The following is a 16,113-nucleotide window of genomic DNA, read 5'->3' on the forward strand; positions in this document are numbered from 1 at the left end:
CTGTTCTTAGACAACAGAAAAGTTGTCATCCTAAAAAGACTGATACAAAGGAGAGTTGCAGTTGAAGAAAAGGAGGGGTAAAAAAGGACAAGGGTTAGCAACTTAGAGGCACATTTAAAACTGATCCAAAAATCAGATTGTAGGGTTGACATTTATGTCCAAAGTACTGAAAGCTGAAAATTGTTCAGGAAACAACTAGATGAAAAAAAATGTGAATGACTAATAAATAATCCCCAAGAACAAGAATTTGCCTAATTAGCTTCTCTTTGGAGTTCATCTAGGACTGTTAGTTTTTACCCCCGACATGGTACACCAAAATTGTCCCATCATAAAATCAGTTTGGTAGATTTCAAATGATACTTGGCCAAATCCAGTCAACTATAAAAAAGCATCCTCTATCATTGAAAACTTGTCAAAATTCCTCTAAACCAATCTCTTTGATATTTTCAACAATTGTTTTCTTTGGTAGGGAACTTGCATTACTTATCCACCTATGGCTAAGTAGCTAAAAAACTACTACTAGTAGTTGTGAGCTTAATGCAAGAGCAATGTTATCCATAGCGGATAGCGTCGCGTAGCGGTGAGGCATCGCTAAAGCTATTTAGGGCTATTGCGGCAAAATAACGGTAAAAAGCGCAAAGTCAAATAACGGTCTAATTTAGATATGTATAAATACTAAAAAAAAGATTAAAGAAAAATCTAAAAAAATCTAAAAGTATATATTTGATGATTTAAAGAGATCCTAAACATGAAATAGATATGTAACCACTACGTAATACCAAAGATGATTGAAGGAGTCAAAGAGTCGTCGTTTTCGAGAAGAAGAGCTGAGCGGTGAGAGGACTGTCCTAAGAGGAGCTCACGGTGAAGGAGGTGAGAGGAAGTACTGAGGTAGGTGGCAAAGGCTATGAGAGGTGGCAGGAGTATGCCGAAAATCACAAGAGACGATGGAATGCAATGGTCAATGGTCGGGTTTACTTTTAAAAAATAATCCTTGAACCGCTTTTAAATATCAGTCAAAAAGTGGATTTTACATGCAATGGCCCACTATTTACCGTAATGGCACACTATTTGTCGTTTTTGCGAACGGAAAGCGCATATTCCGCAATATGTCATCGCTATTGGGCAATAGCGTAGCGGGAAGGAACCGCTAATGCTATTAGCGCCGCTATTGCGGGACTATTTACCGCTATTTATAACAATGTGCAAGAGTTTAAGAACTTCAAAGCAGCAAGATAGAAAGACCTTTCCCAACAAAAGTCCATGTGGAACAAATATGATGAATTATGTGTGTTCATAGTTAAAAAATTAAAATGTTTGCGCATGACCTTCTCATTAAAAAAACAAATGAATAATAGCTAGTTGTACAATGATCCATCCATCTTCAGAATATCTACCTCACTTAGACACACACACATACAAGCAAACTGGCACATCATCAAGCAATATTAGCTATTCTGCATTATCACTTCACCGTTAAATAAGCTATTGGGTGAAACTTGCTACTACAAGTCATTTCTTCCATTTTCTTAATTGCGGAATGCATCATCGGTAGATGATAGAAATGAATGTGGCTAGCAAAGCATGTTAGGAATTATAGGTTGACCATATTTATTTTGCAATACATCAATTTTGTCAATTTTATCACCTGTCATATAGTCTTACACATTCAGCAAACCACCCTTGATCCACACTTTCTTTTCCTAGTTTCATTCTTTTCTCTTCTCAAATGAATAATGTCATTTGAAAATCACCTTTGATGACCTCTCCACTGTTAACCAATTTCCCTTATATTCCTCCTTACCCTATGACACTACAGGGATACAAGCAACAAGAACGGCTATAGTCAAAGTCAAGGAGTACAGGTTCAACAAGCTTAGAATGAATATTTGGATGACTCAATAATAAATATGCCATCATAGGATGCCAGGGACAATTTAGTGTTACCAAACAGAGTTTCAATTGCTCTGATGCGACGTTCTTCCCCAAGAAACATAGAGGCATGACCCTAACTCCCCACTTGCTAATGTCTAAAACCTATCATATCTACAACTCAAATGCTGAAAGAGTTGAGATAGAGAATTCGACCTTGAGACCAGGAACATAGTCCCCGCGCTTGTAATACGCCGGGCTCTTGGCTGCCCTCCATTCTGCCGTTCCCATTCCATCTGAAAAACAAACAATCATCAAACACAAGATAAACAAAGATCCAAATAATAGATCTGATATTGCTTACAATGATTATTCTCGCAGACCAAGATGACGGGCAAATCCCACAACGCCGACATATTGAGCGCCTCGAACAGCTGCCCCTGATTAGCAGCCCCATCTCCATACATTGCAAAGGTCACGCTCTCATCCTTCATATACTTCTGCCCAAATGCAACCCCGCATCCCAGCGGAACCTGAGCCCCAACAATCCCATGCCCACCATAAAAGTTGGCATCTTTCTTATAAAAATGCATAGATCCCCCCTTCCCATTGGAGCACCCGTCCTTCCGGCCCATAAGCTCGGCGAAGCACTCAAGGAGGCTCCCACCGCGGCCGAGGAAGATGCAGTGGTCTCGGTAGGCGGTGATGATGGCGTCCTTCTTGGTGATCGTGGCCTCCATCCCGACGGAGACGGCCTCTTGGCCGTCGTAGAGATGGCAGAACCCTCGGATGAACTTTGATTTGTAGAGGGAATCGGAGGCCAGCTCCATGCGGCGCATCAGGGACATGTCTCGAAAGAAGGAGAGAAGCTCGGAGGGGGAGGTGGCAACGGATCGGGATGGGGGATCGCGACGCCCAATTGTGCCGGTGAACGCACGCTCGTCTCGTATGTTAGGTTTCGTCGCTGGAGAATTGCGGAGATCGCAGGGTCGAGAGACGGCGCTGATGTGAGAAGGCCATCGATCCACGACGGCAGAGTCGGCCATGGCGGAGGACGAGGGTTTGCTCTGAGAGAGAAAGAGGAGGAGAATGAAGGCGTCGGTCTTGAATTTGAGTATTGCTATTTCGGGGGGTTTAGTGACCTAGAACTTTTTAACTAGAACCGGGATAATCGGTGAAGTGGGATAATATTTTAACACTAGGATAATTTAGTGGAACAATGATGGGTAATTCTTAAAGTGGGATAATTTGGTAGGATAATTTGGTGGGATAATAATGGATAATATTATAAAGTTGTATAATTTGGTAGGATAATTTGGTGGGGGTAATGGTGGGTATAAATTACTATTGTTAATAATTATATATTAAAAATAATATAATATTGATAAGCAAATTCTAGTGATAACTATAAAATATAATGCAATAAAGCATCACTATTCATCTCAAATAATAAAATAATTTATGTCGAAGTTCAAATCTCATAACATCATAAAGAAAGAAAAATAAGCATTTTTCAGCCATTAACCCTTTGGACCAATCTCATCATGATCGCTGAAACCAAATCAGCAAATAAATGAAATGTACACAGGAATCATCCATGGCCGCTAAACAGATGATCGACAGATGAACTATAAATATCCCAATCAATTTACTGAGCCGATTTAATAATAATAGATATCACCATTAACCATTCAACATCTAATCATCAATGTGATCGCAAAGTTGCTTTCTAACTTATAAAAAAACATAAATAGCCTGCATATCTTTAGCACTAACCCACCAACACTATTTTCTTAACCTAAACCACTGTTGTGGAGAGAAAACTTAGATCAAATAAATAATAATAAAGTAATTTAACGTTAAAAAACTATCAATAAAGTAATACATTTTGAAGATAATAATAAAAGATCTAATCATCACAAAAATAAAGTAAAGACAGAAAAATGAATGGATGATTGACTTCATGGTAGAGAAATTTTCTAGGCAGAGAAACTAACCAAGAGGGAGGGAGGTGGGGTTTCACTTTTTTTTTCCCAATTGTATTCTTTCCAATGTGTGGGATAATTTGAGAGAGGAGAACTTATGGTTATATATATAGGTAGTATAATTTGTGGGATAATTATGACCAATTATCCCAATTCTAATTCTAGTAGAATTCTACTTGACTAACGCACCAAAAAAATAATACAGTTCTAGTTCTACAAAAGTTCTACTTGACTAACACTATAAAAAAATATCCCATTTCCTAGTTCTATGTGACTAACACCTTAAAAATTTATCCCACAAATTATCCCAGTTCCAGTTTTAAGTTCTAACGCAATGCACATGGTTAATATCAGAAGTATTTATTTATTTATTTATTTATTTTCTTAATATAAAATAAGTTAGATTTATTTTGAGTTAAAATCTATAAATATGGATAATTATATTTGTCATAAATTTTATTTAAATATTTTTTAAAAAAATTTATAAAATAGATTTGTGTGTAAAACTGGGATCAATACACCTTTATATACTTGCATACACAATATTATTCTTTTAAATTTGTATATATCAAACTTCATATAACATATTTATTTATCGGATCATATCATCGATCTCCAATTTATTTATCTTAGTCATTAAATATAGTGTTAAGTTAAAAAAATTACAATAATATATTGTTGATTTGTTAATAAAAATATAACCAAATACTAAATATTAAGATGCTTGTATAAGCTCAGCTAAGATCAATCCTTCTCCACCTTTAATTTTTTTTTTCCTAGGAAATTCTCCAGTAGTGTCTTTATCGTCTACATCAAATATGATATCAAGTTGGATATAATAAATAGCAAAAGACAAGACTAGAGTCTAGAAATATAGTAGGATATAGAAATATATTATGATATACTTGGATCAATCAAATTATATTATTACTCATAATTGATATGCATTAGAGACAAAATATGTTGACAATCTTAAACTATAAAATAGACTGTATCGGCCCTCTAATATAACTTTTTTAATGCAAGCAACTCTCAAGATTAATTTTGAAAATCTTTTGGGGTCAGGAATAAACAACTAACAAGTTTGCAATGCAAGCTATGGGAACGTAGTACATTCTTAAGAATTATTAATCTTTAATTACTTAATTTATTTATAATGACAGGATCTCATTATTAACTAACTATAATGCCTAGTACATTATTTTTTTGGATGAAGGCAGACAGATGACCTATGTAAGTCCTAATTACAATGAATATTATACAATTTAAGTACAAAGGAAAAAAGAAGGGTTGATCAATGGTGTGGTTAGTAAGAGAGAAACTCCAGCAGCTTAATTTGGCTATGTGGATATATTATAAATAAAGATGGAGAAGGGTTGTTTTGAAAATAGTGAGTGTGTGGGGTAATTAATATGGTTTTTATTTGTGTGGGTTTTTTCATTTATTTTTAAGATATCTACGGTCTTGTGGATATATATAGCTATATCATTGCTACTCTCTTTTGGTTTTTGTGGAAGAGTTTGGATGTAAAAAAATTATCTATCCGATTAAAGTAGGATCATATAAATTAATCTCATGCATGAAATTTATTTTAACTAACACCCATATGTAAGTATTACAGTTGGCATTGAGATCTAAGATACGTGTAAGATTCTCTTTAATTTTTATACAAACATTATCTACTTAAATAAAAATAGTATAATTAAATTTTGCGATCTGAGAAAACATCAAATATACAATATCATTATTGCTTCATGTTTGCGTCAAAAGTTGTTTTCATTGTTGAATCCATTACAAGTTTAACGATTACAAATTCAAAGTAAAATTAGTCTTTTTATAATACTTTCTTACATAATGATAATAAATAAAATACAACTCTCTAGAAACACACGCAGAGAATATTTATCACCCGTTGCTTGCGCTAGATCTTTGCCCGTGCTGGGGGTGCGTTAGCCCGTGGACGACCGAATCAAAAATCCAAGTTGAATTGTGAGGAAAGTTTAGGGTCGATGTTTCGTTTTAGAAACAATGACAAAAGTGGATATCTCAACAAGGTAAGATAAAATACTCTTCTCAAGATCAAGTCAAAGCTTAAATCTCGAGGAAACGCCGAAGGCTCTTGAGGATGCTTGAACACAATGAAGACTCTCTCTCTCTCTCTCTCTCTCTCTCTCTCTCTCTCAAAGAAGACTCTCTCTCTCTCTCTCTCTCTCTCTCTCTCTCTCTCTCTCTCTCTCTCTTGCTCAAAATTAGCCAAAAAGCGCAAGTCTCTACCTAGAATCTCCTTGGTCCTCATGCATATGGGTGATAGGAAAGCATTTATAGTCCCTAGAAGTAGTTACTGAAGGTAGAAAGTCAAAACTAAGCCCAACTAACCGACTTCCCACGTTTAAGTGCCATTATGTCTACAGTTATAAGCGTGCTTTTCGTTTGTAATGGTCCTCCCACGTTCACAAATGATCCTCAGCAGTTATGAAGGCACGTGGACCGCACAAAACCCAAGAAAACTATAAATGGAAGTGTGAAACTCCCTCATAGTTTTCGAGATAGTCAACCATGTGATGCCTCGGGCAAGCATGTGATGCCTCGGGCTTATTCACTGACTAGTCCGTGTTCCAATAACGTAGCCGAGTACAACGCGCTTCTCATTGGACTCAGTTTCGCCAAGGAGCTGGGGGTCGAATATCTCGAAGCTTTTGGGGATTCTCAATTGATAGTCAACCAAGTCCACGGAGAGTATGAAGTCAAGAACCAAGACCTGATCTTGTACCACCAGGAGGCCATCAAAATGGCAGATTCTTTTGAAGAATTCTTTATTGAATACATCCCTCGTCTCCAGAACGCTTATGCGGATGCACTGGTAGCACTAGCGGTATCACTTGCACAGCCGCCCGAAACTGAGTTGTTAGTCACAGTGAGGACGCATCAACTCTGCATACCCATATACGATATGGATGGTGAAGAAGAAGATGATAGAAACATGAGCGCCAAAGAGGTGAATTCAACTCGAATTGGGTCTGAGTCCCGAGATTGGCGTTTTCCCATCATTGACTACGTCCAATATGGTATTTTGCCAGAGGATGTAAAAGAAAGGGAATCAATCCGCCGAAGAGCACCAAGATTCTTCTATAATACCGAGACCCATACATTATACCGTAGAGGGTACGATGGTTTGTTACTCCGATGCCTTTCGAACAAAGAAGCAGAAGAAGTTCTTAAGGAAGCACACGAAGGAGAATGCGATGCGCATCAACCCGGTCCTAAACTGTATGATCGCATCAGGAGAATAGGATATTTTTGGCCAACAATGGTTCGTGACGCAGATACATGCGAATTATATGCATCAACCGCCAGAGCAGTTGCACACGTCAACCACGTCTTGGCCGTTCGAGACATGGGGTATGGACATTGTCGGTCCTATTTTTCCCCCTTCAGTCAAAGGTGATCGATTCATTCTCGCAATCACGGATTACTTTTCAAAGTGGGCTGAAGCAATTCCGCTTAGAGAAGTGAAGACGAACAACGTCATCAATTTTATCAAACATCATGTTATATATCGACACGGCGTGCTAAGACGGATCATTAACGACAACGGTCCACAGTTCATAAGCAACGCCTTCGTCAGGTTTTATGACAAGTTCAAAATTCAAGATGTTTCGTCAACAGCTTATTATCCCGTTGCGAATGGATTAGCTGAGGCGTTTAACAAGACGATTATTAAAATCCTGTCAAAGATCATGAAAACCAATAAACGAGACTGGGATGATAAACTCGGTGAAGCACTCTGGGCTTATCGTACCACCATACGCACACCTACAGGAGCTACCCCATATTCGTTGGTATACGGATGCGAAGCTGTGCTACCATTGGAGATCCAAATTCCATCCCTTCGGATCGCCCTCGCGACCGAGATGACGACAGAAGAACAACATCAGAAACGTCTTGAAGAACTCGAAATGTTGGATGAAAAGCGCTTGGAAGCTCAACAACACATTGAGTTTTATCAAGCCAGAATATCTAGGGTTTTTAACAAAAGAGTCCAACAGAGAAGCTTCAAGGAATGAGATCTGATCCTCGCTGCTCGCCGACCGATAATCCTCAACTCCAAGAAGAAAGGTAAATTTGAACCCAAATGGGAAGGACCGTTTGTGATAGACACAGTCTACTCAAACGGTGCATATCGCCTGATTACTCAAAAGGGAGCCAGGCAATTAATGCTAATAAATGGGAAGTTCCTAAAAAAGTACTATCCCTAGTACATTCAGGATAACTCATTTACCGGAAAGTTCTTTGAAGAATATTACACTTAATATTCTAGAGGATAACCCAAAATTATTTTTTACCACCAAAATCCCTCATTGATCAATTTCAATTGACAGTGAGTCCACCAAAAGTGTCTTCCTGGCCCTCTTGACTCTTTCCATGAACAAGGTCCACTTTCAGTTCAGAGTCCCCTTTCGATAAACGAAAGAACTCTCTTCTTTTTCTCTTTGGTTAAGCCTTCTCATGGTTATAACCGAAGTTGAAATTTCACTTCGATAAACGAAAAACTCATCTTCAGATTAGATAACCAATCCTATAAAAGGTAATTTTATCTAGATTTTCTAGATTCTCGGAGTGGAGATCCCACTTCTAGTTTCTTTTGCACTGAAAATAGAATATAAAATTCTTCCTTTTCAGAATCAAGGAATAGAATATAAAATTCTTCCTTCCTTGTATTCGGGTTCGCCTTCACCCTAAAAGAAGACCGGGAAACAGAATATAAAATTCTTCCTTTCCCGCACCGATCTTTTCCAAAATTTATCAATCTAGGATTCATCCTAGGAAGTTTATCCCAAATCTTAAGCAGGGATAAGTCTGCGCCTAACACGCGCTGCCGGTTTAGTCTTTCTCCGAAGAAGAAGACACCAGAGTTCGATTCTGAGGTATTCTATCCTGAAACGTAAGCAGGGATAAGTCTGCGCCTAACCCGCGCTGTCGGTTAGTTCTTAACCGTTAAAAAAAAACACTCGTCCACATATTCAACATTGTAGCAGGTTGTTATTAATAACACCAAAATCCATGCCTTACACGCATGGGGAATTTCATCCTGAATCCTAAGAAAGGATATGCCGACGCCTAACACGCGTCGCCGGTTTAGTCTTTCTCCGTAGAAAAAGACACCAGAGTTCGAGTCTTGGGTATTTCATCCGAAGCCTAAGTAGGGATAAATCAGCGTCTAATACACATTGTCGGGTAGCCTATTCCCCTCAGAGAATTTACTCTCTTAGCGCAACGTGACATGCGGAACGGATTTAGACAATCCATATGCTAGCCCGACTCAAACGGTAGTCGGTAAAGGCTTATCAAACCCGTTGAAGGCTGGGGGTTAGCCAAAAATCCTAAAGTCAGTGCCTAACACGTGTTGTCGGGTAGCATGTTCCCGTAACAATGGCGAAGTCTACGTATTCGAAGTCGTAGCTGTTAGCCCTTATGTTTTGATGATGTTCTTACAACCACCATTATCGGTACTAATGGCTTATTGAGGATAAATGTAGTAAATTCATTTGTCAAGCTCGTTAGTGCCATCAACGGAGGATGGATGGAATATACGCTACAACGAAGATATACAAAGGAGGAGGGGACCAAGAGATGAAGCAACGTTATTTCTAGAACGACAAATTCGAATAAAAGCTTCATCCTATTCAAGCTATATCAAAGCTCAAGTATTGCACTCTATATGAGGATATTAGCTTTCTTTTGTTTCCCTCTCTAGTGCTAGAATGTAGGCAAAGAGTTACTGAGTTTACTTGAAGCTATTGGGAATCACACACACGTTTTGTCATCGGTCGACCGGTACGGTCGACCGAAATTTCGATCTTTAAATCGGTCGACCGCGCCGGTCGACCGATGAGTCTCTGCTTGTTTTCCATATTTTCCTTAGCTGCTCGCGGTCGACCGAATTTTTCGGTCGGTCGACCGAAGGCATTTTTCGGTCGACCGAAATTTCCTTCGGTCAACCGATTTTTTGTCTTTGGTCAGCCGCGACTTTTTTAAACGGTCATTTACATCGAACACTGTGCTTTCACTTGTTAGTGATTGGCACAGTCTGTGATGAGGGTCTGAAGAAGAGATTATTATCTCATTTGGGAAGATTGGGTTTTGTTTTAAAATGATTTAAACTTTTCTATAAATACCCCCCAGTCCTCTTCTTCTTCTTCTTCAGCCCTAACGTTTTGAAAACCAGAGAGCTTTCTGTTTTCCTGAGAAAAATTTTCAAAGTCTGCTTTCTCTCTGTTTCAAGTGTGATTCACCTCCCAGCTTCAGTATACCTTCTCTTTGCTATAGGGGCTGTGTAAAGAGAGGTTCTTTCACTATTTCTTCTGCTGTGTGAGTGAGATCTGTTGAGATCAACTGTGAGGGAGAGTGATCTGTGAGATCAAACTGTGTAGTGAGAGAGATCTGTGGAGATCGCTGTGTAGACGAAGTTCCGGCTTCCAAACCGGGTGTGTAGTGGATTTCTCCTCGAGAGTGGGGAGCGGGGACGTAGGCCAGAGGGCCGAACCTCGTTAACACATCGCGCGTCAAGGATAACGAACTCCTAACTCTATCTCTCTTTCTTTTATCGCATTACTGTTTTGTGGTTTGCTTGTACTGTTTTTTAATTGCATATTAGAGCCGTTTGACCCAAATCACCCCCCCCTCTAGGGTCCAACATTTGGTATCAGAGCTTGGTCTCTATATTAATTTTTGGTTTAATCACCTTAGAGAAAAGATCTAATGGAGGCTTCTTTGAATATGCATATGTTAGAAGGACAATCCACAACTAGACCACCACTCTTCACAGGGACTAATTTTGCTTATTGGAAGGCTAGAATGAGAATTTATCTTCGTTGCATTGATCTTGACATCCTAGGGCTCATAGAAAAGAAATATGTAGAAAAGTCCAAAGTTGAGAACATGTCCGATGATGAAAGGCACTTTGCAAATCTCAATGCTAAGGCCATGAACGCCTTAATATGTGGCCTTTCCCCAAATGAATACAATAGGGTTTCCACGTGTGCAACCGCATACAAAATTTGGCAAAAATTATGTGTCACACATGAAGGAACACCCCAAGTTAAGGAATCTAAGATTAGTGGACTCATGCATGATTATGAGCTATTTAAAATGCTTCCTAATGAATCCATTGATGCTATGTTTTCCCGGTTTACTAATATCATCAATGAATTACATGGTCTAGATAAGCAATTATCCATTCAAGAGATGAACTACAAGATACTTCGCTCATTGACTCCGGCATGGGAGCCCAAGGCTACGGCCATTGAGGAAGCTCATGACCTCACTATCTTAGCTCTTGATAGTCTCATCGGAAAGCTCAAAGTGCATGAAAAGAAGCTCAAGGGGAAGGAGAAGGAGGAAGTGCCATCACGAGAAATTGAGGAGCCGTCACCAAAGTTGAAGACAATAGCTCTCAAAGGAGCTAGTGACAACTCATCTTCGTCGTCGGAGAGTGAAGTTGATTTTTCTAGAGAAGTGGCTCATCTCTCTAGAAGAATCTCTAGACTTATAAAAATGAACAAAAAATTTAACCCTCGATCTAACAACAAGTTTTCCTCTCGTGTAGGTAAATGTTTTGAGTGCAATGAACCGGGTCACATCGCTAAGGATTGCCCCAAGCTCAAAGAAAAGTACATGAAGTACAAGAAGAAGAAGGCTATGTATGCCGGATGGGAAGAATCCGAACCAAGTGACTCGGATAGTGATGAAGAAGGAGCCAAACTTGCTCTTCATGACCCAAATGTTTGTTTCATGGCAAATGAACATGAGGTAATATCCGAGGCCGAAAGTGAATCTTTTTATATGCAATGTGACATAGCTATGGCTTTAGAAGAGTTGAACTTTGAATTTAAAAGAATGTCTAAAGAATACTCTTCTTTTAAGAAATTGCATGCCTCTTGTGATATTAAGCTAGAACAACTAACAACCTCTCTTGCTCTAAAAGATGAATTGCTTGGAGATCTCGATTTTGAGAACAAGCAATTAAGATCAAAGATTGAAAGACTAGAAATTGAGGGTTGTAGGACTAGACCCACTCATGCTTATGCCAACTACAATCACCATGGTAGAAATAGTTTTCATGGTTCTAACATTCGTACATACAAAAGAAATTTTGTATGCACCTATTGTATGGGACAAGGACACATTTCTACTCATTGTAGAATTAAAGACAATGAAGATTTTTATGGTTTGATATGGGTACCCAAAGGTACCAAAACTACTAACCACCAAGGACCCAAGACATGGGTACCTAAAGCTACTACACCTTCATCTTCTTCTTTTGTAGGGAACGTCACGGCAACGACGTAAGGAGATGTGGTACCTTGATAGTGGTTGCTCACATCATATGACGGGCAACAAAGAGTTATTTGCAACCCTATCAAGGATTGAAGGAGGCAATGTCTCCTTCGGTGGTGGTGAGAAAGGTAAAATCATTGGTATCGGTTCTATTGGTAAGAAACCCTCACCCATTATTGAAGATGTTTATTTGGTAAATGGCTTGAATCATAATCTTCTTAGCATTAGCCAATTAAGTGATAAAGGTTTTGATATTTCTTTTAAACCGGATAAATGCATCATTAGTATGGATGGAAAAATTGTTTTTATTGCAAATCGCAAGTCTAATGTTTACATTTTTGAGATGAATGAGTTAGTGAATCAAGATGTGAAGTGTCTTGCGGCAATTGATGAAAATCCTTGGATTTGGCACAAGAGACTTGGACATGCAAATATGGAGTTAATATCAAAATTGTCTAAGAAGAATCTTGTGAAAGGGCTACCTAGCTTGCACTTCATAAAAGATACAATTTGTGAGGATTGTGCCAAAGGTAAACAAACAAAGTCCTCTTTCAAATCCATCCATGAGGAAGGATGATGATGATGATATTGAGGGAGGATTGGACTTGTTGCAAATCAATGACACTCCTACTATAGAAGCTCAAAAGGATGTGGATAGCACCAATGCTCAAGAACAAGTTGACCCACCAAAAGCTTGGAAATTCACATCAAACCACCCAAAGGAACAAATCATTGGGAGCCCTTCAAAAGGAGTTATAACTCGCTCAAAAGCCTTGAGTGAATGTGGTAATGTTGCATTTCTATCTCAACTAGAACCTAAAAAGGTTAATGATGCTTTACATGATGAGTTTTGGGTTTTGGCTATGCATGAAGAATTAAACAATTTTCATAGAAATGAAGTTTGGAAGTTAGTTCCTAGACCTAACAATGCTAGTGTTATTGGTACAAAACCTAGACCTAACAATGCTAGTGTTATTGGTACAAAATGGGTTTTTAGAAACAAACTTGATGAACATGGCAATGTAACTAGAAATAAAGCACGTTTAGTTGCCCAATGATACAATCAAGAGGAGGGCATAGATTATGATGAAACCTTTGCACCGGTTGCAAGGTTGGAATCTATTAGGATGTTTTTGGCATTTGCTAGTTTTAAAAATTTCAAACTATTTCAAATGGATGTTAAAAGTGCCTTTTTAAATGGTTTTATAGAAGAGGAAGTGTATGTTGAGCAACCCCCCGGTTTTATAGATCATGCTTTTCCTAATCATGTTTACCGGGTACAAAAAGCTTTATATGGGTTGAAACAAGCTCCTAGGGCTTGGTATGCTCGCCTCTCTAGTTTTCTTATTGAAAATGGTTTTTCGAAATGAACATTTGATAACACACTTTTTGTGAGAAAAAGGAAAAATGATTTTATTTTAGTTCAAATATATGTGGATGACATCATTTTCGGTGCTACTAATGAATCCTTGTGCAAGGAATTTTCTAAAGTAATGCAGGATCACTTTGAGATGAGTATGATGGGAGAGCTTACATTCTTTCTCGGGCTCCAAGTCAAGCAAACTAAGGATGGGATCTTCATTTCACAAAGCAAGTATGCGAAGGAATTGGTGAAGAAATTCAAGTTGGAGAATTCTAAGCATGCGCCTACTCCCATGAGTACTAGTGTTAAGCTTGATGCGGATGAGAGTGGTGAAGACGTGGACCAAAAATTATACCGAGGTATGATAGGTAGTCTTCTTTATCTCACCGCTAGTAGACCCGACATCATGTTTAGTGTATGTGCTTGTGCACGTTTTCAAGCCTCTCCTAAAGCATCTCATTTAATTGCGGTTAAAAGGATCATTAAATATGTTAATGGTACTTTTAATCTTGGCTTGTTTTATCCCAGAAGCACTTCTTTTGATTTATATGGTTTTTGTGATGCCGACTTTGCCGGATGTAAGGTAGATCGCAAGAGTACTAGTGGAACATGCCAATTCTTAGGAAATTCCCTTGTTTCTTGGGCTTCCAAGAAACAAAATTGTGTTGCATTGTCCACTACGGAAGCGGAATACATTGCCGCCGGCTTATGTTGTGCTCAAGTTTTATGGATGAAACAAAGTTTAGTTGACTATGATTTGAATTTTCAAAATATTAAAATCTTTTGTGATAACACAAGTGCCATAAATATTTCCAAAAATTCGGTTTTGCATTCTAGAACTAAGCATATTGACGTGCGCCATCATTTCTTACGCGATCATGTAGAGAGACAAGATGTATCCCTAGTATTTGTTGACACAAAATCTCAACTAGCGGATATATTTACTAAGCCTCTTGGAGAGGATGATTTTTGTCGCATAAGAAATGGTTTGGGCTTATGCACTATGTGAAAGTTCTACATTGCTTGCTTAATTAGTTGCATGTTGCATTTGGCATTTCTCTTTCCCCATTTTTGATGGTGACAAAGGGGGAGAGAAATCTCCTCATTTGTTATCTCCTCATTTGTTGCATATATTTAGGGGGAGCTCATAGATAGGGGGAGCACCTATCTATAAGCTATTTTATTTTTGCTCTTATATAATGGTTGGTTGTCATCATCATGTTAGCCCTTATATTTTGATGATGTTTTACAACCACCATTATCGGTACTAATGGCTTATTGAGTATAAATGTAGTAAATTCATTTGTCAAGCTCGTTAGTGCCATCAACGGAGGATGGATGGAATATACGCTACAACGAAGATATACAAAGGAGGACGAGGCCAAGGGATGAAGCAACGTTATTTCTAGAACGACAAATTCGAATAAAAGCTTCATCCGATTCAAGCTATATCAAAGCTCAAGTATTGCACTCTATATGAGGATATTAGCTTTTTCTTTTGTTTTTTCTCTCTAGTGCTAGAATGTAGGCAAAGAGTTACTGAGTTTACTTGAAGCTATTGGGAATCACACACACGTTTTCATACTTATGTTTTTTTAAGCGGTTTTCACAAAATACTATTTTTCACAAGTATGAGTACCTATCTGCAAAATTCTTTTTCCAAACAGTTTGTTTTTAGTATTAAAAACATTTTATAAAGTTTCAGAATTTTCAGAGGTCAAATAAATATTTTACAAATATTTCAAGTTGGTCAAAAATCCTTTTTCAAGAATATATCAGAAATCGATCGACCGGTACGGTCGACCGATCCTATGACCTTTCGTCAGTATTTTTCCAGAGAGCGGTCGACCGCGCCGGTCGACCGATGAGTCTCTGCTTGTTTTCCATATTTTCCTTAGCTGCTCGCGGTCGACCGAACTTTTCGGTCGGTCGACCGAATTTTTCGGTCGGTCGACCGAAGGATTTTTCCGGTCGACCGAAATTCTCTTCGGTCAACCGGATTTTGTCTTTGGTCAGCCGCGACTTTTTTAAACGGTCATTTACATCGAACACTGTGCTTTCACTTGTTAGTGATTGGCACAGTCTGTGATGAGGGTATGGAGAAGAGATTATTATCTCATTTGGGAAGATTGGGTTTTGTTTTAAAATGATTTAAACTTTTCTATAAATACCCCCCAGTCCTCTTCTTCTTCTTCAGCCCTAACGTTTTGAAAACCAGAGAGCTTTCTGTTTTCCTGAGAAAAATTTTTAAAGTCTGTTTTCTCTCTGTTTCAAGTGTGATTCACCTCCCAGCTTCAGTATACCTTCTCTTTGCTATAGGGGCTGTGTAAAGAGAGGTTCTTTCACTGTTTCTTCTGCTGTGTGAGTGAGATCTGTTGAGATCAACTGTGAGGGAGAGTGATCTGTGAGATCAAACTGTGTAGTGAGAGAGATCTGTGGAGATCGCTGTGTAGACGAAGTTCCGGCTTCCAAACCGGGTGTGTAGTGGATTTCTCCTCGAGAGTGGGGAGCGGGGACGTAGGCCAGAGGGCCGAACCTCGTTAACACATCGCACGT

The 16,113-nt window shown here is 38.6% G+C and overlaps 1 protein-coding gene across 1 annotated transcript in view; it reads right to left on the bottom strand.

The window, feature by feature from the left end:
- The window catches only part of LOC109831496 (pyruvate dehydrogenase E1 component subunit alpha, mitochondrial), an 8,297-nt gene extending 5,519 nt beyond the window's left edge, over positions 1–2,778 (bottom strand). The window contains exons 1-2 of the mRNA XM_020398830.1: positions 2,237–2,778; positions 2,089–2,168 (exon numbers count right to left, since the gene is read on the bottom strand). Of these exons, the coding sequence (XP_020254419.1) occupies positions 2,089–2,168; positions 2,237–2,720 (564 nt within the window). The 5' untranslated portion in view covers positions 2,721–2,778. The remainder of the gene's footprint in view (positions 1–2,088; positions 2,169–2,236) is intronic.

Source organism: Asparagus officinalis, chromosome 2 (assembly GCF_001876935.1).
Source record: "Asparagus officinalis chromosome 2, Aspof.V1, whole genome shotgun sequence".
NCBI lineage: Eukaryota > Viridiplantae > Streptophyta > Magnoliopsida > Asparagales > Asparagaceae > Asparagus > Asparagus officinalis.